Source organism: Saxophila tyrrhenica, assembly GCF_035928015.1.
Source record: "Saxophila tyrrhenica strain CCFEE 5935 chromosome Unknown scaffold_5, whole genome shotgun sequence".
In the NCBI taxonomy this organism is placed as follows: Eukaryota; Fungi; Ascomycota; class Dothideomycetes; order Mycosphaerellales; family Extremaceae; genus Saxophila; species Saxophila tyrrhenica.
Window position 1 is genome coordinate 726546 of NW_027041737.1, and position 25830 is coordinate 752375.

Consider the following 25830-nt stretch of genomic DNA (forward strand, 5'->3'; position numbering starts at 1 on the left):
GGTGAAAAGGTGGTCAGGATGTTCGTCGGCTGAAAACGCTGATGAATTCTTGGACGAGACCAGAGGCAAAATATTCTGCTTGCCAATCCCGTTTGGCATCGACACAGCTGTTCTACGCCATCGCTATGCTGGAAAACACCAAGAAGCTCATCGCCTCATCAACTCGTGAGCTCATAAAGATCGTTACCAATGACCCAACAACCACAACTTCACTGCACCTCACCCTTCGCTCCTCCGAGCATCGCCTTCGCGATCAGTATCATGCGTGTCAGCCCCATCGTTCAACGTCTTCGGCGGCGCCATCTGTGCCTGGAACTGATGCCAACAATTCGGCGCCTGCAGCACATATTGCATCATGCTCACCCGAAACCTGTTCCGGTAATCCTTCGGACTGGTGATGGTCGGCTTGTTCTTCCCACGATCCTTGATCCACGACTCCAGCTTCTTGTCCCAAGTGTAAGTCCGGATGCAGTCGATGATACCCACGATGAGCTCCTTGCGCTCGTCATCGAAGCCGGCCATTAAGCTGTAGTCCATAACGTTCTGCTTGCATAGCCACATTGTATCGTTCCAGACGCTTGCCTGCAAGAGCTTGCGGGCGTGTTCGCGGACGAAGAGCGGAGATTCGAAGATGGTTTCGACGAGGTTTTCGTCGAGCAAGACTTCGTCTGGCTGGCCAGTGCTCTCGATCTTGCGGTTCCGCATGCTGCCTTTCAAATCGAAGCGACGGTTCGGGTTCCGCTCGTAGAATAGGTTCTCCATGACAATTAGATAGTACGAGAACTCCATGCCAGTTGCCGGATTCTTGATGAAGACCTGGAAAAGCCCGAACATCTTGGCAATTACGCTCGGCACACCATGGAAAAGTGTGTGGCTCATGAAAGCAAAGTAGTCGGGAGCGAACTTGGTGAAAGCTTTCAACTCCACCTCCTGCAGGCTCTTGATGATGAAGCGGTTGTCGAGCGTCTTGAGGAAGAGCGACTTCGTCTTGCCGCCCTTCGAATCGAACTTGAGGCAACGTGACAACGATTCCACGAAGCGGTCAGCCACGCCGCACCTTCGTCGGAGAGCATCGAACGACTCAGCGTAGAAGATCTTGCAGGAAGCTTTGACCTGACCATGCGCGAACGAGTACTTCATATGCGTGCCAGTGTCACTGAGAAGCGAAGCCTCAATAGCTTCTCGCCGCGATTCTTCTTCCGCAGCGTTTTTGGCTGGAGGCGGCTGAGCCTTCTGCTTCTTTGGGTGGCTGCGGAACTCCTGCACTTTGAGAGTGTAGTCCGGACAAGCAAGAGACAACGCGATGACCGAAGAAGGTTCGTCTTCTCGGACAATGATGTCGGAATCCTCGAAGACATGCTCAGTGGAGTGAAGAGGATACTCCAATGGCGCCCATCCAGATGCCGACCGCTTCGACCAGAACTCGGAAAGGTAATTGAACCAGACGTTCTTTCTGTGCTCGGGAATGGACAGCTCTGGGTGCAATTCGATGTCTGGCACAGAGGCAGTGGGCGACATCAGACCAGAAGACACAACAGTAGATACCGGATCTGAAACGTCTCGCCGTCGGTTGGGTATAAATTCTGCTTCGCTTCCATCCCCATCCGGAACCTGCTCCGTCTCGCGAGTCTCCTGCTCCTGTCCTGTCGACTGCGTGGTCTCTGCATTACGGTCGAATTGCTCTGTTGGCAACTCTTCTGAGTCCGTCAAGTTCGATTGTTGCACAGCTTCAGCAGCCTGCGAGTGCTCTGTGCCCCGGTCCTCAGCAGTTCGATCTTCCCGCACGGCGTCGAGACTCCTTTCTCCTACAGCATCCGTAGCGTTCCTGTAGACCTCCACAACCGGGTGGCTGCTGATCTGAGGGCTTGCTCTGGCATACCGGCTCCGTAGTGCTCTCTGCTTTCGCTCCTTAAGACGCTCCTTCTCGAACTCGCGGGACATCTGCTCGAAGTGCTTTGCCAATGCGGACACCCGTGTGAAGTTGGACTCTTCCTTTGACGGCGGTACAGATCGAGGGATGAGTGATGGCGCCACCTTTCCGACCTTGCTGGCCAGTCGATTGACACCAAGCCTCTCGCCAAGTCGCTTTTCCAAATGGTGGCTTTCGATCTCTGGAGGGCCTTTGGTGGTGGCCTCAAGGCCATGATCTGACTTCAGGTCGACACTTCGATTAGGCGTGTGGTAGGGCGAAGACGGCGAAGACTGGGCGCGGAGCAATGGTGGCGGTGACGCTGAGTGCGGACTCGCGTCTCGTTTCTTCAGGTCCGCAAGACGAGGTATCTTTGTCTCAAGAGCGTCTTGCTCACCAGACAATGAGACACGATTACTGCGTATCTGCTCAATACGCTCCAGCAGACCAGAACCGATCGGCTTAGTTTGCGTCGCGAAGGGTTCAGCAGTCGTCTGACTGTCCCCAGTCGTAGGACGACTGGTCTGCTTCGACTGCTCGCTCGAGCTGGCAAGCTCAGTGGCAGAAGCGTCTTCCGGTGTATCCACAGGTACAGCAAGATCCAGGTGCCTAACCTCTTCTCGCTGCACCACTTGCTCCTGCTCCTCACGGGGAGAAGTAGTCTTGCTCAAGCTACTACCGAGCTTAACTTGCGGTTCCTCCTGAAGCGCTGCAGTCACGTCGCTGCCGTCCGCAATGGTGCCCCGGTGCTCTTCCATAGTTGAGGCGAGAACGTGGTGTGCTTTCTCCGAACGCAACTCTCGGTCGGCCGGATGCAGCGTGGTTTTCGCATGAGGTTTCTCGTCCACACCGTCTTCGTCGTCGGACACATCACTCGTGACCGTGCTTGATGCTGGCTGGGATTCTAAGAACATGTTTTTCAATTGCAATGTCGCCAGCTTCCGAATGTCCGTTTCTGAAGGGAAGTAGTCTCGTTCAAAGTCATTGAAGACATCGTCCCAACTCAGAGCCTTCTCATCCATGAATCTCAGGGCGCGGTTGAGCGGGATCAGCTCATAGTACCTTGACACGGCGTACTTTTGCTGCAGCTTATGCAGCAGCTCTTTGGAGTCGGCTTCAGCTCGTTGCCGCAGTTCCACCAGATAGTCAGTTGCCTCAAGCGCTTTCTTCTCATCCAACGTATCGACGTTGATCGAATCCAGACGCCTGATGATGGAGTCGGTGAAAGCTTTCAGCCTCGCAGCAAAGTGCGAATACTGCTCATTCTTGACAGTCAAATCACTTTCGACCTTCCAAGTGATTGTGCCTCTCGGGACAACGACGTCGTAGATCTCAACCGGATCATATCGTACCCGAACCGCTAGATCTTCGAATCCAAAGCAGCGCAAGAAGTCTTTGTGAATGTCGTGGCCGCATACACCAGCTCGAGGGTGTAATGGAGAACTCCAGAAGCTGAGCTCCAGATACTTGGCAAACGAGTACTTCCAGGTGTTGTCGCTCATCGGAATGAGCGTCGTGTCATGCTTGCAGATGCGACAGGTAGACCACATGAGTATAGTCTTTTCATAGCCTCGTAATTTCGCCGGTTGCCGAGAGACAGAAACTGACAACTGTCCGTAACCATGAACGTACTGGCGGTAGTGATCGGACATCTTCTTGTCGCACTCTTTGCACTTGCTGCCGGCTGAGATGCATATATCTTCGACGTATTGCCCAAGCGTGCAGTCTTCTTCGAATTGTGGCTCCACGTGGTTGTAGCCGGCGTAGAAACCAAGACCTAGCTGCTCGGGGCCTACGCATGGCGCAGAGTTGATGGTCGAAACGATTGAGTGCAGGACAATGATCTTTTGGTGTGAGAAGGGATCGAATGGATTAGTAGAGCCGCCGGTGAAGCTCTCCAGCAATTTCCGTTGCGTCTCGTAGGTGTGCAATGTCTTGTCGTACTGCACTTGGTGAACTGCATGCAGATACTCTCGCACGGCTTTTGGCTGGTCCTTTGATGGCGGCGCATGTACCATCTCCGGCTTGACAATCTCGAACTTCTCCTTGGCAGGCTTCTCGTTCTCGTCTCCAGCTTCGTCCGCAGCGGCATACTGATCCCTCAGCTTCTTGTACGCCGTCAATCTGCGCTCGGAGTCTCGTAATTGCGTGAGCATGTAAGGTTGCATGAAGACGACGAATGGGCTGGCAGACAAAATCCTCGACTTGCATTCCTTCTCCATCAGCTCGTATTTCGAAGGCTCGTTGCCAGCCATGGGACGTGCATTCGGATCAAGAAGACTCTCTCCGTGGTCAAATCCCATTCCAATCTCCATCGAGCCGCTGTTCTCTTTCACCAAGCGAGGAGCATCCGGTGCTTCGAGCTGATCGCCAGTAGAAGTAGGAATGGAGACAAACTCGTCTCGGAACAAATTAGTCTCCAGCTTGAGATTATACGCCACATAAGCCATGAATTCGGTGACTCGTTTGAGCCTGCGTAGGGTCTTGGTGTCAGCCCCTCTCAATACGATAGTGCAGCCCAGGTCTGGTTGGCAACCGGAGAGGTAGATGTAAGTTTTCCTGGCCCCGTCGTGGACAAATGTCTTGATCTCAAAACTCTCGCACTGTCCGAGGTGAGATGGGTCAATCGCTAGCTTATCGACCGACTTGATCATGGTCGTCTGCGTAACTCGAGCAACGGCGGCCAGGACAGATTCTTTGATGTTGTAGGCAACCATGATCCCAGCCTTCTCAAGCAAGCCGATGGCAAGACCCGATACATTTCGTTGCACCAAGAGTACGCTCGGTTTCAATGCTGCGATCCTGCCAACCAAGTTTCGCAGATACTCTTGTTCTTGCGCAATCACTGGCTCAAGACTCATGAAGTGTGCCTGATGACGAGCATACTCAATGGCAAAAGTAACGATGGCAATTCTGGGAGAAGCGATACTTCTCGCCATACTCTTCAACGCCACATTCTTGCTGAAGACTACACCAGAAATGTACGATGTATCGCCTGGTCGGCCTCCGGGAACCTTCTTGAGTTTGATGTAGTGTCGGATGTCCATGTCGTCACCCAGCTGGATGTCCGGCTTGACGTCGTCCGTGCACTGTAACAATATCGGCATTAGAGCCCGTTCCCAAGCTTTTGCACCAGGTATGCTGTGGTCTTTGAGAAGTTGTCCCAGCAGGCGACGCATGTGATCCAAACTGGCACGGTTGAGCTCGACTGGTGGTGCATCCCGTCCTCGCATGGCCGAGCTTCTGATAAACCTGGTTCCGGCTGTTGGGTAGTGGCCCATCAGAGGGGAGTGATGCTGGTGGTCGAGGAAAGATCCGGGCTCGCCAGGTGTATTCACAGGCATATGCAGGGTCAAATTTTGGCTTCTGCTTCTCCGTGGGGATGGCCGGCTGAGGGACAGACTTCCTACGCTCGGGTTGCGGTGCCTGTTAAGCTTTTGCAGGTGCTTGGCCGACTGTGCTGCGGGCTCATCCTCTCGTACTCCTGCCCCAGCACGATAATACGACCCCGTGTTGAGCCTTGAGCGGCCTTTCTTTGCGACAGCATGGAGGTGTCCAGCAAGGTAGGTTTGCCGGTCTCGCTCGCCGAGAGAACCATGGCTGCTACCGTCAATGGTGGCAAAGATCGAGCCCTGCTGGTCTTCCTCATCGCTGCCTTCATCGGAGAGGAAAGCTGCAAGGTCCGGGTCGATGACGTTGTCGTTGTGAAAAGCTGGCAGAGTTGACTTCTTGTCGTCCTCGTCGATGGACCCAGGCTGAAACGGCACACGCTCATCACCAGGCGTTCGGACTCCGCGTATAGCCTGATGCCGGGAGTGGAAACGTCTGTGGCTTGAAGATCTTGGACGCCTTGCGAGCGATATAAGGGAGTGCGAAGATGCCGGCCGTGCCATTGTCGAAGACGGAGCAGCGTCAAATTCGATGACTGCGCTTCTCCGCTTACTCTCTCTCGTCCTACGACTTGCCGGGATTCCAATCGAGGGTGTAGTGACTTCGGCGATGTCGCCATTTCTCTCGTCGATACCGTCCATCTTTCCATGCAGGTCATCGTCATCGCCGAACGAACGTCTTCCAACCATCGGGCTACGGTCAAAAACACTCGCCCCATCGTCAGAGAACACTGTACTGTCATCGTCGCTGCCGTAGATCATGGCTTCGCACGGCTTACACAGCCTGATAGTTCCTGGTTGTCCGAACGGCCTACCGGCAACAAGTGACGTGCATTTGGCATCGAAGATCTGACCACAAGTCCTGCAATGATGTTTTCGCCGGAATGTAGAGAAAGGCTGACCGCAGTAGAAACAGTCCTTTGCATTCTCATCTTTCATCCAAAAGGCCTTGCTGATCACTCTACGACGAAGATGAGTAGGAAGCTGAGAGGGTGCTTCAGCTGGCGGGCGAGGAATTGGCGGCGGTCGCATGTCGGTTCGGCGGCGCTGCAAAGCGGTGTTGATGTTAGGCGACGGATCGAGTGCGCGCCGCTTATTCGCAGGACCAGTGGTCGTGGAGCTGCTGTGGCCATCCGTTGAAGAGGCTCTAGAGGGTTCATAACCAGGAAGGTGGGAGGGGCCAATACGAACAAGTGGCGGTCTGTCGGAATCGGTTTCCTGTGAGGGACGTTTTGCGGTTGGGCTGAGCAAGCTGCTTTGTTGGCGCGACGGGATACTCTGAGGAGATAGTAGAGTTTTCTGACCAGGTCCAGCTGGTGGTTGCTCTTCCCGACGATCGATGCTCGTGTGGTGCGAGACTCTAGGTAGATCTCCGTTGGAGGCATCGTGGTGGGATAGAACACGCGCCAGAGCTTGACTTGCGGCTGTACTTTGCTCTTCGTCAAGTGGACCGCTCCTGACTCGATGAATATCAGCTTGCTCCAAAGGGTCCAGAATGGTCTGCGCGGTGGATTGACTGGATTTCTGCTCAAGCGGATTTTCAGTAATGCTTTCTTTGGCCAAACGCGTAACTTTGCGATTTTCCTCGCCCTCGATATCTGCCGGGTAAACATTGCGATCCCGTGAACCACCCGTACTAGCTGGGCTGGGCATCATTGTGGAAGGGGCTGCGCTCATGTTAGATACCATGCTAGCTGTATCATCCTTGAGACCCAGCCCAGCAGTTCTAGCTCCAGACAAATTGCTCAGCACGCTCTCTCCGTCAATACTGTCTCTGCTTGCGCTCGTCTTCGGTCTCGCTTTGCCCGTACCACTCTTCGCACTCTTTCCGTCTGACGCCGACCCTCCACCAAGCCCACGCAACAGTTTGTCGTACAGACCCGAGACGCCGCTGACACCGCTACTGACCAGCTCTTTCGCCCCATTCTTCGACCCCGGTCCCCCATCGTAGTCGTGGAAGGATGTCAACGCATCCGATTTCGAGGCCGATGTGTGGATATCGTCAAGTGCTTGAGCCAAGACATCCTTGTCGATTTCACCTTTCGTAGACTGAAGAGAGGCAAGCGAGCCACGTCGAGGCCTGCTGGCGCTGCCACCGAGGAAGGGGAGGAGAGTGGAGGAGGCCGATGGAGACGGCGGTTCCGGAGCCATACCCAACCACCGATCGTTGTGATGTTCGGTGCATGCTCGTCAGGTGATGCTGCTCCGGGTACTGTGCTGCGATCGAAAGATGCGTAGAGTTATTGTGAGGATATCGGTAGCTTGAGCTTGAGTATGACGCAAGCTCAGCGAGGGTATTGTGTCCACTGGAGCGTTCTGAGGTTTACGCCTATGCTTTGACTATCGATTACCATGCGCCTCGTAGCATACGATGCGCTCGACCTCCAATATGCAATACTTTCACGGACAACTGAAGTCCGAAGACAGCGACTTCCCCATCCTCATATGCTCGGATCCAAATAAGGTTTGGCTTTGGCGGCTCGGCACATGCCGCAGCGCCTCTTTTAACGCGACTCCATCAATCGCCAAAATTACGCGGAACCAGCACGCCTTCACGCAATCAGCTGCCAATGCTGCTCAGCACACCGCTGAGTATGATCACAGCTCAACATCAGATCACTCCAGATGGCGCAACAAGTCGACTGGCTCGGCCCCTTCATTGAGCAAGAACTCCAGGCTGTCGTGAAGTGGAAGCGAAGCAGACAAAACAACACAAAATCGTCTACGGAGAAGACACGCTTTAGCGATGATGGGAGCAACTTCTACAGCGACGCAGAGGCTGAACAATTGCCCGAAGACGCGAAAGTCCAGGTTCTGAAGATGCTCACGAAGGATGACGTCGTGATTGTGCTTGTATCCGACGGCTTCACTGTGGTGAAAGCTCTTTTGTCACAGGATGCAGTCGCTATATTACAGGACGAGATAGATGACGAGGTCAACGAAGATACCAAGGGTGATGTTCTTGCTATTCGAGAAGCCACTGTTGTCAGCACACCTCTTGGCCCTCCGGAAGGATTCATTCACCTAAGGATCGAGTCCGTTAAATACTGCCATCACCTTCGGAAACTTCACAAAACAGCCAGAGCAGTCGAGCAGGTTGAAGCCGTCCGACGCTTGATTGATGGCGATCTGACCGATGTCGTCAATCGACAGTACGCCATAAATGAAGGCACGGCAGACGAGCCCTACGACCTCACGAACGACGAAGCTACGACGGGTGGTAATGATGATGTGCAAACAGCTACCAGAGCAGCGCGACAGGCACTCACACCATCACAGCAGTCTAGCCGAGCATCACAAGTCTTGCTGGCCAGGCAATCGACGTCACCCTCTCAAGGCTCGAAAGGGGCGGTTGCTACTCAAATTTCTTACAAGAAACCCACCGGACCAAATCTACGTACCGATGGCCTCCAGATGGAGAACGGAGTAAATCTGCAGCGACCTCAAGGCGCAACGTTTCGCAGTAGCCCAACTGCGCGACTACCGCACCGTTCGCCACCCAAGCCAGTCACAGTAGATAGCACGACGAAGCATCTGCTTGGTCTGCTTGGTAACAAACGAGTCGCTGTGGACCCTCCTCACGCTCCAGCGCCTCCCGCTAAATCTGCGAGATTCGAATCGCCAGCCGCAGAAGCGCAGCTCCAAGGCAAGCACTCTTCGCCGCCATCTAGAGCCTTAGCACCCCAGACAAGCGAAGGGAGAACTGAAGCTGCACCTGCTCCAGCTACGCCTGTCCCGGTGTCGCATCCTGAAACAGCACCTCAGAAAAGTCGAGAAGCGGAAAGTACGTCTGACCGTGTCCTAGCCACTGCCAATGATACTCCTGATATGAACGGGGACAGCTCGGCTACTAAGCAGATTACGTTGCCGACTCAACAAGGTAAGAATCAGCTCGGATCCACACGTCGGGTACATCGCCCACGGCCAATCCCACGAGACCAGCAGGAACTTTTGGATCTGGAAACCTCATGGATCCCAGCAAAGCCGGGCAAGCGATTTCCACATCCCAACGTACCAGCAAGATATTTACAGCGATGGATTGCTGAAGCTGCGGCTGCACGGCAACAAGCCGAACCTGAGAGGCGCCAGGCTCCCGATGCGCCAAGCAAGGAGGCCGTTGAAAAGGAGAGTAGCTCTTCTGACTCCGCCTCACTGTCGTCCTCTGAAGAAGAGGATGGGGAAGAGGAGGAGGGAGAGGAGGAGGAGGACAGCCTGATCCCAGGCTGGGAGCAAACTCCAACCCAGCGAGGGAAGGTACTACCACCCGATAGTACCATGGAAAGCAACAGTCAAGTCTCCATGGTCAATTATCAGAAAACCCCGGTGCAAGCAAGTAGCTCACAAAGCAACCGAGCTTCACCGTCTGCAACTCAGCAGCGCTCAAACCAAGTCGCAACGCAGCAAAGCAGTGCCCAGGATATCTCACAGCGATCACACAATACTGTCGACGTAGACCGCAACGTAAGGTCGCAAACTCCACGCACCTGGACGAAAGATGAGGATGCTCGGGTGATGGTTGGTACTCGCAAAGGCAAGACGGACATGGAGATCGTGATTGATTACAGGATGAATCGCTCACCGAAGGACATTGCTTCCCGGAGGCGGGTCTTGCTGCAGAAGTATCCTGACGAAATGGCACCGACGACGCCGACCAAGGTTCACGACTCTCACTCCACCGATGGACGGCCATCTACAAGCTCCTCCCGACACTCGGCTGGCGATCATTCGATGTCCAGGTCTCGTACGTCCGATCGTTACATGCCGAACCCCAGCTGGAGTCGATACCAGCACTCACCTCCGCACAATGGTCCGCCGCCATCTTCAAGACGTAGCTCGCAAAGGCATAACGGCTCTTCGGTAAGAAGACATTCCGGCCATCAGCTTGATGGCGCATCCGATGAAGTAGATGTCCCCGTCTCTTCGCTTCGATGGCATCAAACTCCTGTTGGCCAAGCATCCGACACAGTCGTGAAAGCTACACCGGCAAATGGAGAGAACGAAGATGATGACATGGGAATGAGCGTTCCACGCTCGCTCGAAGAAGACCCGATCCTGGCGCATCGTCAAAAACGGAGAGAGCATTTCGCAAGCTCGCACATTCAGAGGCGGAAAGACTGGTGAGTCTGATGCATTGGAGCAATCATTCTTCCGTCGATCTCTTGCTCACTGATGTGCTGTAAAGGCTCAAGCTCAACTACACCTCCTCAACAATTCGTTCTTCCAGGTTCTCGCAAATCTACACCGCCTACCGGAAGGCTCGCCCAAAAGACTCTGTCAGCCCTTCTGCGCTCTCTGAAGCCATCGCGGATATCTTCCCGGACACCGAACCTCGCAGAGAAAACTCGATCTCGCAATCGAATGTAGGCTCGTCTCCGCCGCAAGCCACAGCACGGAGGGCTGATCTGGATGGCGCAGCCGATGCACCTAAAGTTGCGCAGTCAGGGCAGCCCAAACATGCACCCAGCAACGGAGCGGGACCCATCAAGACCACGAAAGTCAGCATGGCATTAGCAGGGTCTAGTGCAGCGAAATCCAGCGGACGACCGTCGCTCTTTGCACAATTTGCTAGTCCTTCGCATCAAGCGATTGAGAGCACGAAGGTCACACCCACCTCGCAGCCATCTCGTAAACAGCTTCGTTGGACCTGCGAGGCCGAGATGTCTCGAAGCGTCTCCACCTCTACTCTATCTGCGAGCGAGTGTCAACCATTTAGCAGAAGCGGTCAGCCCGGCAGTGCCAGGCACGTACCCACTGCAGGGACAACACCACTCGAGAAGCAAAGCAACGGGACTACATCTAAGTCAGCTGATGGGACGATGAAGTCTGCATCGAGAAACAAACCGCACAAGCGACACACCGAACCGCCAGAGGGTGCCAGTCACGAGCGCGAAGGCTACTTCACAGAGTTCGTCGATTCGATGAAGAGACTCAAGCCGGGAGGCGCATTTGCCATCCCCAAAGAGCAGCAGAAGAAGCCAGCAGGAAAAAAGCAGTTCAGTGTTCTCTCTTGGGAGCTATAGATCGCTGAATTCCAGCCCATCAGAGTTTTTCTTTCTCAAGGTCCAAGAAGGCCTTAGCCATGTCTAAGATAGTCGCCTCGAACGACCGAAATTTCAAACCAAGCACCTTCTATGCCTTCGAAGAATCAACACTGTACGACTGAAGGTCATTCTCCGCGTCCAGCCCCTCGGACGGCACACGGTTCTCTAGCCCAAGGCCAGACTCACGAAGCAACCGGCACACCTGACCCTTCGTGAAGTTTCCAGCGCACAGCGCGAACCTGCCAGCCCCCTCCGTCTCGTAGGCCAGTCTATGAGCTTCAGCAACGTCCCGGACGTCGACGTAGACGGGCAGGCGCGTGGTGGGAGCTTGGGTAAGCGAGCCATTCATGAGGACGTAGATGTCGTTCGCAGAAGTGCCGAGATTTGAGATACTGGTGGAACCCGGGAACGGAGGGCCGTAGACCATCATAGGCTGAAGCGTGGCAAGCGAGAAGTTTGGCTTCTCCGTCTCGATGAAGTTCCATGCGGCTTCTTCTGCCAACTTCTTACTTGCGCTGCTCTGGTCAGTCAACAGTTCACGGAAGGGCTTCATTGATGTACGTACGCATATGCAACAGCCGGATTCTGTATGGCAGATTCGTGGGTGATTGGATTCCACTGACTCTCATTGTAGATGTGTCCCGGCCGTATGCCTTTGCTCAAATCGAGAATAGCGGCGATAGAAGAAGTGATCACTGTCCGGCGAACCTGCGGGGCGTGCTTCTTGATGCTTTCCAGTATCTCTGTGGTACCATTGATTGCTGGCAGAAGGATGTCCTTCTCAACGTCTTTGAAGCCATGGAAGAACGGAGAAGCGAGGTGGACGACGCCATCAACACCCTGGACGGCAGAATCGAAGGCTCCTAGTGCGGTGATGTCCGGCACAACCGTGGTATCGATCAGCTTGCGATGTTCGCTGTGTGTGGCGAGCATCTGCTGACACGAAGACTCGCTACGTCCGGCCAGACGAACGCGGTAGCCATGACGGAGGAAGCTGTCGACCGTATGGGCCCCAATGTACCCCGAGCCGCCTGTGATCAAGATGAGACGCTGTGCGCTCCCCATCCTTGTCTGCGTCGTTGAGGTGTGTGGTGATGACCAGATTGTGGGACTTGCTGGATGGAGCCATCGTTGATATACCCAGAGTCCACCAGCGTTTCGAAGATTACTCAGGCGTAGCCTACGCAGTTTTCCTACCTATCTAGATTTCTCCAATTTCTCCAACTTGAAGCTGAATGGCAAGCATTAGTGAGGGTGGTGAGGATGAGTAAGATCTCGCACTCTCGCGCTGCGTTCAGGAAGCCTGACTGGAAAGTTTCCGCAGCCATCCGGAAGAGATTCATTTGTAAGCAGTCCTGCAACCAACTATCAGATGGCGTTGCAGGCGTCTCATGGATTGAGAATCTTGCGCTGATGCTGTTCCAGGACCCGTATTATTATCTGAGAGATCCTAGGATCCAGCTTCTGAGGCACCTCAATGTTGTTTTGGAGCTATGCTTGGATCAGCAAGCCACTCTCCGCCGGCGGTATGACATACCCAGCGGAAGGTTGCAATCTTTTAGCTCTCGAAGACGCTGAACGTCCAGCACGCTTGATTGCTCGATTGAAACCACGTGAATCTTTGGGCTCTGTGCGCGAAGGTCTGGATTGAAGCGTGGATTCGCTGGTCCGCCGTGAACGATGCAAGACTCGAGTTCGCGTAATATGGTGCGTCGGTTGAGCTGCTTTCAAGGGCTTCGCATTAAGTCCTTCAAATGCGCTGCCACAATCTGCGGCCTGTCGACGTGCGGAAAGTGCCCACTTTGCGGCACTACAGCCATTTTTGCTTGTGGTACCTTCGTACACACAAACTGCATCCACCTTGAGTCTTTGCCCTCCTGCAACATCCTCCGCTGATTCTCCTCATCGACATCCGTAGCCTGGATGCTTAGTATCGGCATGTCCGCCTTGCCTAAGTTCTCCATGACGTCGTCTGTCCTGTCGTAGTCGTACTGAATAAACGATTTGCGCATGTCCTCGCTGTACTGGAGATCGATAGCTTTGACATGATCAATAGCCGCCTCTCGAAAGTCCTTTGGCGTTGCCGAAGACAGCATCCGATCAAAAGCTTCCGCCATCTTCTCGTGCTTCTCTTCATCCGTCAGAGATGCGCTGCGTGCATCTCCACTGTCGAAGGCGAAGAGAGATTTGCGGAACTTGTAGTGGCTGCCGTCCAGAAAGCAAAGGCCTTGGACTTGGGGTCTCTCCGCGGACATAGCCTGCTGCCATGTCTCGAGGACGATTCTGACGCCCATACTGTGGCCAGCTAGAACGATTTTCTCAAGAGATAGCTCATCCATCAGGTCCAGCACTGCTCTGGCAAACGAGTCCACGCCAGCAGTCGGGTAGTGCTCGGTCGAAGACGAGCCGTGGCCGGGAAGGTCAAGAGCAATTGCCCTGAAGTCAGAGTCATGCTTGATGAATTCGTCAAAGACATATAAGAAGTCCGCACTCCTACAGGCCCATCCGTGGACGCATAGCAAGGTAGGTCCAGTATCCTGAGGTCCACACGAGATGTAGTGTATTCCAGAGCTGGAGACCTGAGATGCTACTTCTAGCGGCATCTGTGATGTCGTACCTACAAAGCGTTTAGACCCTCCAGGTATTTGCTCCCTGCCGGTTTATGTCTAAAGCAATTCAGTAGCTCACAATACCATTCCCGGCAGCGGCCCCAGTGAAAGGACCGCGGGAGTTGGAGTGGCGGTGAAGCTGCTACGAACAGTCTTCTGTAGACTACAGTCGGTATGAGGGTCAGCGTAGGTATCCTTCCTTAATATGTTGACCGATCATCGGAGCAGTGACGCTGACATTCATCTGCGGCGGCTTCGGGGGTAAGGTTAGCACTGGCCGGAAGAGGAAGGTGCAGCCACGATTTCTGGCACTATACTCTTGTCTCGTCATCAACTTCTCCTTCGTTGGTTCTACCGGCCAGGAACATCAGATACCTCCATGTCCACACGAGTGCCGACTTTGGCGCTCCTCCGGTCGTTACACAGCCAGCCAGTATGCACGCGATGTGCGAGGAAGCTTGCCGAAGCGGCGCACAGCGGTAGACGACCATACACCCTATCAGCCCGGAGCCAACAATTCGCAGCGTCGAGGGAAGGGAGGGTGGGCAGGACGTTCTTTTGGGCCAATGCTTTTAGGGGGGAAAGAAGAGATAGGTTTGAGGCATCGCATGAGGTGGGAGGATTGGAAAATGCGGTAAAGAGTCGTGGAGTCGGACAAGCAGTAGTAGAGTCGCAGAACGATCTGCCAGGAGGGCAGGATACATCTGTTGCGGAACCACCGCATCGACGGCGGAAGCGGTTAAAAGCAGAAGCCGCCGTTTTGGACAATGCAGACGTACCTCTGCCTCCAGATGCCTCCTCCACTCTTTCTCGAGCCGCAGCGGCAGCTCCTCTGAACTCGCTGAAACGAAGGATATCCACCTATCTCGCCTTATCGAAACCTCGCCTGGCTTTCCTCATTGTCCTTACGACAACAGCGTCCTACTCGATATACCCGGTGCCCGCCCTCCTCAGCACGTCCGTCACTTCTGCGCCATCGCTCAGCACTCTCACCCTTCTGTACCTTACCAGCGGAACCTTTTGTACTATAGCATCCGCCAATACCCTCAATATGCTTTTCGAACCTGCGCACGACGCCAAAATGAGTCGTACACAGAATCGACCTCTTGTACGAGGATTGATCAGCCAGCGCTCGGCCCTACTGTTCGCTATTCTGACCGGATGCCTTGGGGTCGGCGTACTTTGGTACGGCGTCAACCCTACCACGGCCATCCTCGGCGCCGGCAACCTTGGCCTATACGCATTCGTTTATACGCCCCTCAAACGACTACATCCGGTCAACACCTGGGTCGGCGCGGTCGTCGGCGCAGTGCCACCTCTAATGGGCTGGTGTGCTGCCGCAAGCCAGTACAGCGTCACGGATTCTTCCAACTCCTCTATCTGGGAGGAGTCAAAGGACCTACTCTTGACTGAGCAAGCCATCGGCGGCTGGCTTATCGCCGCCTTGCTCTTCGCATGGCAGTTCCCGCATTTCTTTGCGCTGTCGCATAATGTTCGCCATGAGTACGCAACCGCAGGCTACAAGATGCTCACGTCGTCCAACACCGCAATGGCCGCTCGCGTTTCGTTGCGCTACTCGCTGGCCATGTTTCCGATATGCATTGGCCTGAGTTACTATGATGTGACGGACACGGCATTCATGGCTACTAGCAGTGTGGTCAATGCATGGATGTTGCGAGAGGCGATCAAGTTCTGGCGGCTGCATGGAGATAAGGGGAGTGCGAGGGCGCTGTTCTGGGCAAGTGTGTGGCAGTTGCCGATTGTGCTGGTGTTGGCGATGGTGCAGAAGAAGGGGTTGTGGGAGAGGTTGTGGAGGAGTATAAATGGAGAAGGCGATAGCGAGGAGCTGTGGGATGACGAGGACGGATGAATTTAACATTGTTGCAAGCAATGACCGTTCACGTGACTATCATATGATCGCCTTGGCGAAGCGCAATCTCCTAAGCACAGCGTCTTTTCCAACATCGAAACTTTTTCGAAGGCAACCTTCGCACGCTGCTTCTCACAACACGAAATCAGCTACAAAGTACTGCGAGTAAGTCGTCCTTATGCTCTTTCTGTTTCGTGGTTGGAGCTAACTACATACACTAAGGTCAGCTTCCTTGCAGTCCATCATGGCGGCGGCAGAGGTGCTGAATCTACCGGACCTGCTGGAGCCCATTCTGCAGCATCCTCCTGCTTGCAACCTCTCCCAGCTGAAACGTGTCAACCTCACATGGAAAAGAATCATCGAGACATCCGCCGACCTGCGCCGTGCAACCTTCATGGAGGCTGATGGAAAAGTCATCGCCATGAAGACCGGCATTAGCGAGCTCTGGGATCACGAACGTAGGACCTGGGGCCCGGAGTATCTGGTGCAGGAGGGAAAGATTGTCATGGCGCCGATCTTTGAAGGACGGTCCCGATACCCGCGCTATTGCAGACCACGCCCTCTCGACCTAGATGTCTTCACACAACATGTTATGATTTTCGGGAACACTCTGGACGTCGACTTGTTTGTGCCGGCTTCCCTCCATGGCATGTTCATCACCCAACCACCCATCAACATCATCGAGGTGTGCATCCAGCGCGACATCCCACAGGCCTCCTTGACCCGCGCGCTGCTCCGCGATGACAACGGCATGACTCTCGGTCATGTGGTCGACACGTTTCGGAGAATGGGCCCATCCTTGTCCGTCGTACAAAAGCCCTTTGCGACTGAGAAGATGCTGCTAATGAGTCGCTTCTGTTTTGTCGGTGAACAGCATGAGGACCTGCCAGGCACTGACGGCGACTACGCTTTTGATGACGACAGCAGCGAAACCGACTCCGACGACTATCCGATCTTCGAGTTCTACAATTTCGACTTAGTGGAGCTAGCCAGGCGCAAAGAGAAGATGATGAGGAAGCATCTTGGAGAACGGTACCACAGGAGCGCTGGTTTGATGGGGGCTACAATGTCAACTCCTGAAGGCATCATGGGTGTCAGCGGATGGTAGGGAGGAGTGGCAATGACGATGAGGGCAGCGAGCAGTCTTGTGATGTTAAGAGGAGACGAGTACGTATAACAACAGAGATCTCCTGTCTACCTCCAACTCTGCCGCGGCGGCAACGTCTTGCCTTGCTTTCTTGAGATGGCGCCTTCCCACCGTTCGCGCCTGCCATGTGTGGTCGGGCCTTCCTTACAATATCAAGCGGCAAACGTCATGCAGAACGCTAATCTCGACCTCACCTTAACCCTTTACCTTACACGACCACCACTCTGCCACTTGTGTCAAGTCGACCAGTTCTGCTCGAAGGCATCACCAGGTGAGTCTCTTACGACTGCATACCGATCTGCACCACGCTAACAACTTCTCGCAGAAGCACACATCTTTCAAGCTGCGATGGCGACTGCGAATGTGTTCGACTTGCCGGAGCTGACGGAGGAGATCCTGCTACGACTCTCGCCGAGAAGACTCTTTTTGGTCAAGCGGGTCAACAAAAGCTGGAAAGCACTTATCGAAGGCTCCGTCCGCCTGCGACGCAGAACTTTCATGGCTCCTGCTGGCAGCATCCTCAAGACGAAGCACGGCAACACCACCAGGAAGGAGCGAAGCATCACGCCTTTGCTGCCTGAAACACCCTTCACACTGGCGCCGGTCTTCCGGAAATGGAACTGGCATCACCCCCTACCGCGTGTTCACGCCGAAGCTCACTCTCCGTGCCCTTGGCAGACCGTTGTCAATCTAGAATGGGAAATGGATGGACGCATGAACCCGCACGTACCTGATAGCGTCCGCAATATGTACCTCACGCAGCCTCCGATTGATGGTCTGGCAGTGGGAATCCAACGCAGAGATGATGAATTGAGTTGGCTGAAGAGAACGCTTCTCCATGATGCCAACGGCATCAAGATTGGTCAAATCGTGGACGCCATCATGGGTCTTCTGCAACTAATCTGCGACGACTACAACGTTGACAAGATGGTTCCGTCGTGGTTCAAGGACTGAGTTTTCGTAACAAGACACTTTTTCGTCCTCCGCGATACCATGGACAAGAGCTGGAAAGACCGTTGTTTGTATGATGCCGACACCGATGATGAGTGCGATTGTGGAGAGTGCGAGCTGCACGGCGAACTCGAAACCAAGGACGGCGACGAGGATCGTGGCAAGGATTACGACAACGAGTGGTATTTCGGTGAGAGCTATAACGACGTCCTGTGTGAGCTTCCGGAGGAGACAGGTTGATGTACTTAGCTGACGCGGTTGTGGTCAACTGGAGGACAACATCACGAGGGCGAGGCTTGTTGTTGGCACGCTTACCAACTAGCGACAAATTTATCTCGGGGCAATGCGAGATCGTCTATACCTTTGTTGCTCTAATCGCGTCGCATGGCTCGAGCATTCAACTCTCCGGTTGCGTTAAAGTCTTTTTCTCTGCTGCGTGTCTATCAAAATATAGTCGAAGGGCTTCTGCTGCTCGAGAAGGATTCACTTCACAACTGGAGCTTCTGATCTATCCATCTCCATCGTTCGAAGTGCCCAAGTGCATTTACTCAGGGACCATCGTTTGTACACGTAGCCCTCGCCGTGCTCTGTCATATGCAGATGCAGTCTCGACCACTCCGCCCAGATAATTGCCTTGGCGCCGCCTTGCGTGGCGCAATCGTGGAACCTCTCCACATCAGCGCATGTCATCCCTGATCAGCTCTGAACACCACCAAAGCACCACCAAATCTTGACTCAACATCTAAAGGTTGCTGTTCTGGAGAAGGAACAACTTCTCATTGATATACCGCTTCCCGCCGGCATTAAAGAGGCGCATCTGGCCCCGGTCCCGTTGTCGCCAGCCGCAGGCCGAGCCCCGAGCCTCCGAAGTGGCAGCAAGCTCCACACGCAGGCTGAGCCAAAAGGTTCGCATACCTGACAACCTCGCCCTGCAAAACTCCGTCCCGATATCTCCAGGACACAACCTGCGCAACCCTTCGACACCTACCTACGACCATCACCGGCCAGTGTGACTACTGGTATCGAGCAGCCCGCCACGACGCTGGACCGCAAGCGAGAACGCGTGGACCCTCCCCCAGACCTGCGATACCTTCTTGGAGGCAGCGGCCAGAACACCTTCCATGCTGAGGCCGTAGAGTCGGCCGAATCACACTGTCTTGCCTTCTTGTCGAGACTGTTCCGACCACCATAACACGGAGGGGATATCATACGATTACTAATTGTCCAAGACGGAGAGCAAACTCGCAAGATAAGCGGTACGACGGAGAAGCACTCCTTCCTTGATAAGCAGCATTCGATATGGGCAACCAACCGTCCAAAGAAAAAGATGGCAAGAGTACACCAGGCTCGCAGACGCCGACGGGGCCAGGCCCAAACTTGGATTCGTACCCATCCTTTAGCAAGTCAGATACACGAGAGTCCGCGAGAAGTCTGAGGACTGCCTTGCGCACGAAGATACCGGGCAGTGCGCGGTCAGCAGAGAGTCCCAGGAGCTCGTCCACGCAGCTGACATCCCCTGTGGATGATCGGGCGGATTCGCGGTCTATTAGCTCGACGACGAGCGGGAAAGCAGGACAACGGCAGGCTCGCGCGAGCGGCTCGTCGAACATAACTCCCGAAGAGCGAGGCAGTATTGTAGCCGATGATGACGACATACAACCCCCGCCATCGCCCACACAAGCAGCGACTGTGGGCGGGGATCACAAAGGCATCGAAGATGCGCAAAGAAGCGGCGAAGTGGACGCGGTCTCGGACGCACCGCCTTCAGGTAATGCGCGACACACGTCCAACGTTGAGCCCTTACCTTCGATTCTGGTGAAGAAAGAGAGCAGTGGAGCTCCAACACAGGGCGCAGCAGCAGCATTGGCACTGGCAGACGGCGGCATCCAATCGCCGACTAATAGCAGCAACCCCGAAATTGGCGCACTGAAGCCGTCCGACCTGGACGACATGATCAAGCGACTTGTGGACGCCGGCTACGCTGGTAAGGTCACTAAAACGGTATGTCTCAAGAACGCCGAGATCACTGCCATTTGCAATGCTGCGCGCGAGCTCTTCCTCTCCCAGCCGGCGTTGCTGGAATTGTCGCCTCCAGTCAAGATCGTAGGAGACGTGCATGGCCAATACACCGACCTGATCCGGATGTTCGAGATGTGCGGCTTTCCACCCAACTCCAACTTCCTCTTCCTTGGCGACTACGTGGATCGCGGCAAGCAATCACTGGAAACCATCCTACTCCTCCTTTGCTACAAACTGCGATATCCAGAGAACTTCTTCCTGCTCCGTGGCAACCATGAATGCGCCAACGTCACGCGTGTCTACGGCTTTTACGACGAGTGCAAACGAAGATGCAACGTCAAAGTCTGGAAGACGTTTGTCGACACCTTCAACACCCTCCCCATCGCCGCCATCGTCGCCGGCAAGATCTTCTGCGTGCACGGTGGACTTTCTCCTAGCTTGAGCCACATGGATGACATTCGGAACATTGCGCGGCCGACGGATGTGCCGGACTATGGATTACTGAACGATCTACTGTGGTCTGATCCGGCAGACATGGAGGCTGACTGGGAAGCAAATGAACGAGGAGTTAGTTACTGCTTCGGGAAGAAGGTGATTATGGAGTTCCTGGCCAAGCACGACTTTGACTTGGTCTGTCGGGCGCACATGGTGGTGGAGGATGGGTATGAGTTCTTTAATGAGAGGATTCTGGTAACTGTGTTTTCGGCGCCTAATGTAAGTCTTGCTTTTCCTCTTATTACAGCCATACCTGTTGGATCCCAAAGCTAACGACTGTTGGAACAGTATTGCGGTGAATTCGACAACTGGGGCGCAGTGATGAGCGTATCGGGCGAGCTGCTATGCTCCTTCGAACTCCTAAAGCCTCTGGACAGCAGCGCGCTGAAGAGCCATATCAAGAAGGGCCGCAACAAGCGACAGAGCATGCTTAACAGTCCGCCAGCGAGCGGTTTCACGCAGAGTTATTAGTGCGGACTTGGGCGGGAATTTTTGGTTATGGGATCTTCTCCGAAGTCGGAAGACCCTGGAAAGAGCTGTGGTTCTTGATGATGGGGCAGAATCGATGATCGCAATGGAGGTGGTTGGGCAGATGGGGAATGCCACGAGACACAGACGCCCGAGGACAAGCTGCGCCGCATGGCAGAGGGATGAGACTCCACACAGACACGCAGATGCCGCAACGCCTATTGCCAGCAGGCCGCTCCAGCCACTAGTCCAGCGTCGCGTACAATGAGGGCATACTGAGCTGTCTGCTTGCTCTGCCATCAGGCTAAGGGGGTTCAGCGCTACGCAGCGATGGCGATGGACGGTGCACGGCGACCCCCAACGGCAGTCTCATGACACTGGGATGCGGGCAATGGGAGAGTACTGCAGATGGGCAGGACACAGTTATTAGTATTCGAGCATATCCAGAATGAAAGACCTCTCGACTTTTGCCTCGAGCATGTGAACGTGAATGAGATTGCACGTGATCTTATCTCTGGATCTAAGCGAACGCCAAGATATCAGCGCACCTCGAACTTTCAAGCCGATCCCCACGCCAAAATTACAACCACCTCACCTCTACCACACCCCTCTCGCCCACACACCCTTCACACACCGTACAACAACGACAATGGCAGACCGAGGCGGCGCAGCACCCCGTGGCGATCGTGGCGGCTTCGGCTCGCGCGGCGACCGAGGCGGAGACCGTGGACGAGGACGTGGCCGTGGCCGTGGACGTCGCGGCGGTGCGAAGAGCGACGAGAAAGAGTGGCAGCCAGTGACGAAGCTGGGACGTCTCGTGAAGGCGGGCAAGATCAAGAGCATGGAGGAGATCTATTTGCACAGCTTGCCGATCAAGGAGTACCAGATTGTGGACTTCTTCTTGCCGAAGCTGAAGGATGAGGTTATGAAGGTATGCATCACCCATTGCATGCTCTAAGAACGGTTGGACGGAGCGCAAGCTAATGTGTAATTTGTGTTACAGATCAAGCCAGTGCAGAAGCAGACCCGTGCCGGTCAGCGCACTCGCTTCAAGGCCATCGTGGTCATCGGCGACAGCGAGGGCCACATCGGACTCGGCATCAAGACCTCCAAGGAAGTCGCTACCGCCATCCGCGCTGCCATCATCATCGCCAAGCTCTCTGTCGTGCCCATCCGTCGTGGCTACTGGGGTACCAACCTCGGTGAGCCTCACTCGATCCCGACCAAGGCCAGCGGCAAGTGCGGTTCCGTCACCATGCGTGTATGTATCTCCTCAAATACATTAAACTTGACTGCAGAGACTAATTGCTTGCAGCTCATCCCTGCCCCACGTGGTACCGGCCTGGTCGCCTCGCCCGCCGTCAAGCGTCTGCTCCAGCTCGCAGGTGTCAACGACATCTACACCGCCTCCGCCGGCTCTACCAAGACGCTCGAGAACACGCTCAAGGCCACCTTCGTCGCCATTACCAGCACGTACGGCTTCCTTACGCCAAACTTGTGGGCCGACAACAAGCTCCAGCGCAGCCCGCTCGAGGAGTACTCCGATGTGCTGCGTGAAGGCAAGCGCTACTAGGTACGGACTTCTCAGCAAGCATGGTCATTGTGTGATCACGACAGTGAGGGCGCGAGACGTGGTGGAAAAGATGATGGAAGGAGTGATTGCTTTGAAGCCGCATTCTGTCTGAATGAGGCGATCGTTATGCTTCATGCTCTCACCAGATGAGAGCGTCACATGTAGCTTAGCTTGAGCCAAGACGAATGTTGACAGCTTCATCCAACTTCAAGCCTGACCGTGCCTCTTGGGCCCCCAATTCGAAGTGATTCCAGCCCCCGTTATTTCATTATGCGGTTGAACCCGCTTGACACTGCGCAGCTTTTCCGGGCTCTGCCTTGCCCTCCAATACCGCCACGGCTCACATCTAGCCCTTAATCCTCTCACGCATTTGGAGAGCGCGTTGCCTCAAAATCCAACACAAGGATGTCAGTGACTTCCCTGCCTCGCGTTTCACACGCCCGGCGCCTGACTCTACAGCCACACCGGGCACAACTCAGCCAACTCGTCGAACATATCTAGAATCCAAGGGATGTTGCTGCTCTCTAAGCTTCGGCGTTGGTCCTGTACCGTCCTGATGCCTTTGCTGTACTTGGTGAGAGAGATGATAACATCCCTGTATGTGATGCCATTCTTGTTGAAGCAGATGAGCTCCTCACAGAGAGGTCCACTCAGGGAAGGCACTTGGCATAGCATAGTGGTGCAGGGAGGATGGGTAAGATAAAGATCGCCTTTGAGTACCAGCGTCTCTGCTTTGGGGAGCTTTTCGAATACGATCTCCATCTGTATCCGAACCCTCGATCGATGAGACTCTCCGCCATCGTACTGCTGAAATGAGGCAACGGATTGGGCTTCAGAACTTCTGCGTAGGCAGGGAAACTGAATCTGTAGTCCTTGACGAAGGATTCCGGCTTCGCCGCGGTTATCTTGTTGGTCGGCAGGAACAGCTTCTCCCGAATCGTAGCTGAAGCGCTGGTAGTGATGGTGTAGTACCAGGAACGGCAGACTTTGTTGGCGTTGACGAGGATGTCCCGAGGTGGTAGCTCAGCGGTGATGAGTTCACGCAGTTCTGGGATGGCGAACGTCGACGTCGCCGCAGATTGAGTGGGTGGGCTGGGAGTGGGTGGGTTGGGATTTGTAGTAGTGGCCGCCATGGTTCCAGCAAGGTGTGGTGGTGTTGTTGTGGATGTTAGCTGGGTGGTTGAAGTGATATGTAGTCAGTGAGGTGGTAGAGGTGTTGAGGCTGCTGGCAATCTGAAACTGATCGAGCCAAAGGTGAAACAGATGGAATTTGCATGTGAAAGCGACAATGCACGTGATAACGATCTGAGGAGATCGTGACCTGTGCTTCACACAGCGAGTGGGGAAGTGAAGTCACTTTACCTTGCCGCAAGCTGCCCGCCTCAACATTGACACACTTACAGCTCAAGTATTAGAAAAATTTGAACAGCCGCACTGAGAAGGTTATGCTGGCTCTGATTTGCATGTGAACGACGATGTTCTCGAACACCGCTTCGCATCCGTTGAGTGTTGCGTCAGCTCGATATCTCCATCTCCAAAGTATCATCAATCGCCCTCTTTCCGCCTTGTATTACACAGCCTCAGCCTACTTCGACTCGGTGATCTCGACATGGTGAGAGTTATCCTTCCTGTCGCCGGACACACTGCCCTCTTCGTCGTCCATCTTCTTGACAAGCTCCGTAACGCCGAACAAATCGTCCATAGTCTCGAGGGACAGACCCTGTTGTGATTGTTAGCCGGTTGAAAGTGTCGCGACCTTTGAAGCAAACATACCTTCGTCTCGGGAACCAGGAACCAGACGAAGACGAACATGGAGAGGCAGAACACGGAGAAGAGGATGAAGCACCCATAGCCGCCCTCGCCCATCGTTGCAAGCATGTTTGGAACAGAGCGTGCGATGACGAGGTTGAAGAGCCACTGCGTGGCGGCGGCGAGCGAGACGTTGAGTGCACGAAGGCGGGCGGTGGGGATCTCGGAGACGTAGATCCAGCATACCTGGAACGAGAGATTAGATCTTGGGTCAATCGTGGTGGCGCTTTTCAAGTGGCTTACCGGTCCCCAACCCCACTGGAAGAAGGAAGCGAAGAGGTAGATGCAAACGAGAGCAACATAGCCGGCCGGAGGAATCGCTTCGCCCTCAACCGGAGGCTTGATGCGGACGTACAAGCCTGTGTCGAACGTCAGCATCGACAATCCATTACACCTTCATTGGAAACAGATCTAGACTTACCGACGTACATCATCGCCAAACCCATGGCGATTGAGGTCCAAAGAAGTGACTTCCGGCGTCCGAGAGAGTCCGCTGCAAAGATCAAGAAGCAGAAACACATGGTCATCTTCATGACCCCGTAGATGCCAGTTGCGAACAGAGTGGAGGTGTTGCTGCCGAGGCCAAGGTTCGCGAAGATCTGTGGAGCGTCTGTGTAATGTCAGCGACAGTCGAATCGCGTGATCGGCCGACGATGCGATCGCTTACAATAGTTAATCGCGTTGGTTCCGGTCATCTGTTGGCATATCATCAAGCCGATCGAGATTAGAGCCCTCTTCCTGTTGCCAGGAATCGTCCACATCTCGCGCATCAGGTCCTTGAAAGTGGATCCTCCCATGAGACGACGCTCATGCTCAAGCACCTCGTGGATCTCTTGAAGCTCGCCAGCGACGTATGGGTGGGATGCAGGCAGATTCCGCACGAGAGCAAGCACGCGGGAGGCATCCTCCCATCGGTCTTTGCGTGCCAAGTGCCTGGGCGATTCATTACAGAAGAACTTTAGAGCAGGAGTGTCAGCAACTGTACGGGACAACATCTCAACAGTCGGCAACGCTTACCTGCGATACCAGCAACAGCACTGCTGGGAGGCCTTGCATGGTGAGTGGGATGATGTAAATCGCATCGCCCGTAACGTTTAGCTTGCAGCCGTAGTTGATCCAGAAAGCCAACATGATTCCCATGGTGATGAAGAGCTGATAGATGCCAGTAAGACCGCCGCGAATGGCACGAGGCGCGTTCTCAGAGACTGTTGGCAATCAGATTAGCTCACGCGTGTGTGATTGATGGAATGAAGTCGTACTGTAGAGCGGAGTAACCATGGACGCAGCACCAACACCCAATCCGGCAATGAATCGCCCGACGTAGATGGCAGCGATCTCGCCCATAGCAGCAGATTGCATGATCGTGCCGATGATGGCCAAACATGCTGCCAGCATCAGAGTTGGGCGTCTGCCGAGTCTATCCGCAATTGGTCCAGCAATCAGGGCTCCGACGAAGCAGCCGCATTGCAAGGTGGTGACTGAGATGGTCAGCATGCATCGAGGCTAACGCAGCGGATGAATTTACCAATGTTTGCCTGCAAGTTTGCCAA

General features: G+C 54.5%; 12 protein-coding genes across 12 annotated transcripts; 7 read left to right on the forward strand and 5 right to left on the reverse strand.

Moving 5' to 3' along the window:
* Positions 1 to 219: 219 nt before the first annotated feature.
* On the reverse strand, positions 220 to 7449 carry MDM12_1 (Mitochondrial distribution and morphology protein 12; the record flags this gene model as incomplete). The annotated part of the gene is made up of 1 exon (XM_064800923.1): positions 220 to 7449. One exon carries the CDS (start codon positions 7447 to 7449, stop codon positions 220 to 222), a length of 7230 nt encoding a protein of 2409 aa, XP_064660874.1.
* Positions 7450 to 7923: 474 nt separating this feature from the next.
* On the forward strand, positions 7924 to 11318 carry LTR77_003668 (uncharacterized protein; the record flags this gene model as incomplete). Its single annotated transcript, XM_064800924.1, has 2 exons — positions 7924 to 10415; positions 10523 to 11318. The coding sequence occupies 2 exons, from the start codon at positions 7924 to 7926 to the stop codon at positions 11316 to 11318; spliced, it is 3288 nt and encodes a 1095-aa protein (XP_064660875.1).
* Positions 11319 to 11427: 109 nt separating this feature from the next.
* On the reverse strand, positions 11428 to 12404 carry LTR77_003669 (uncharacterized protein; the record flags this gene model as incomplete). Its single annotated transcript, XM_064800925.1, has 2 exons — positions 11428 to 11854; positions 11905 to 12404. The coding sequence occupies 2 exons, from the start codon at positions 12402 to 12404 to the stop codon at positions 11428 to 11430; spliced, it is 927 nt and encodes a 308-aa protein (XP_064660876.1).
* Positions 12405 to 13066: 662 nt separating this feature from the next.
* Positions 13067 to 13942, reverse strand: LTR77_003670 (uncharacterized protein; the record flags this gene model as incomplete). The annotated part of the gene is made up of 1 exon (XM_064800926.1): positions 13067 to 13942. One exon carries the CDS (start codon positions 13940 to 13942, stop codon positions 13067 to 13069), a length of 876 nt encoding a protein of 291 aa, XP_064660877.1.
* Positions 13943 to 15029: 1087 nt separating this feature from the next.
* COX10 (Protoheme IX farnesyltransferase, mitochondrial) lies at positions 15030 to 15818 on the forward strand (the record flags this gene model as incomplete). Its single annotated transcript, XM_064800927.1, has 1 exon — positions 15030 to 15818. The coding sequence occupies one exon, from the start codon at positions 15030 to 15032 to the stop codon at positions 15816 to 15818; it is 789 nt and encodes a 262-aa protein (XP_064660878.1).
* A 244-nt stretch (positions 15819 to 16062) lies between these two features.
* On the forward strand, positions 16063 to 16926 carry LTR77_003672 (uncharacterized protein; the record flags this gene model as incomplete). The annotated part of the gene is made up of 1 exon (XM_064800928.1): positions 16063 to 16926. The coding sequence occupies one exon, from the start codon at positions 16063 to 16065 to the stop codon at positions 16924 to 16926; it is 864 nt and encodes a 287-aa protein (XP_064660879.1).
* Positions 16927 to 17133: 207 nt separating this feature from the next.
* Positions 17134 to 17919, forward strand: LTR77_003673 (uncharacterized protein; the record flags this gene model as incomplete). The annotated part of the gene is made up of 2 exons (XM_064800929.1): positions 17134 to 17236; positions 17291 to 17919. The coding sequence occupies 2 exons, from the start codon at positions 17134 to 17136 to the stop codon at positions 17917 to 17919; spliced, it is 732 nt and encodes a 243-aa protein (XP_064660880.1).
* Positions 17920 to 17958: 39 nt separating this feature from the next.
* Positions 17959 to 18156, forward strand: LTR77_003674 (uncharacterized protein; the record flags this gene model as incomplete). The annotated part of the gene is made up of 1 exon (XM_064800930.1): positions 17959 to 18156. One exon carries the CDS (start codon positions 17959 to 17961, stop codon positions 18154 to 18156), a length of 198 nt encoding a protein of 65 aa, XP_064660881.1.
* A 1059-nt stretch (positions 18157 to 19215) lies between these two features.
* Positions 19216 to 20901, forward strand: pzh1 (serine/threonine protein phosphatase Pzh1; the record flags this gene model as incomplete). The annotated part of the gene is made up of 2 exons (XM_064800931.1): positions 19216 to 20649; positions 20719 to 20901. The coding sequence occupies 2 exons, from the start codon at positions 19216 to 19218 to the stop codon at positions 20899 to 20901; spliced, it is 1617 nt and encodes a 538-aa protein (XP_064660882.1).
* Positions 20902 to 21547: 646 nt separating this feature from the next.
* Positions 21548 to 22471, forward strand: RPS2 (40S ribosomal protein; the record flags this gene model as incomplete). The annotated part of the gene is made up of 3 exons (XM_064800932.1): positions 21548 to 21829; positions 21902 to 22159; positions 22214 to 22471. 3 exons carry the CDS (start codon positions 21548 to 21550, stop codon positions 22469 to 22471), a joined length of 798 nt encoding a protein of 265 aa, XP_064660883.1.
* Positions 22472 to 23121: 650 nt separating this feature from the next.
* LTR77_003677 (uncharacterized protein) lies at positions 23122 to 23604 on the reverse strand (the record flags this gene model as incomplete). Its single annotated transcript, XM_064800933.1, has 1 exon — positions 23122 to 23604. One exon carries the CDS (start codon positions 23602 to 23604, stop codon positions 23122 to 23124), a length of 483 nt encoding a protein of 160 aa, XP_064660884.1.
* A 452-nt stretch (positions 23605 to 24056) lies between these two features.
* Positions 24057 to 25774, reverse strand: LTR77_003678 (uncharacterized protein; the record flags this gene model as incomplete). Its single annotated transcript, XM_064800934.1, has 7 exons — positions 24057 to 24191; positions 24245 to 24466; positions 24524 to 24639; positions 24702 to 24890; positions 24948 to 25236; positions 25298 to 25485; positions 25540 to 25774. The coding sequence occupies 7 exons, from the start codon at positions 25772 to 25774 to the stop codon at positions 24057 to 24059; spliced, it is 1374 nt and encodes a 457-aa protein (XP_064660885.1).
* Positions 25775 to 25830: the final 56 nt, after the last annotated feature.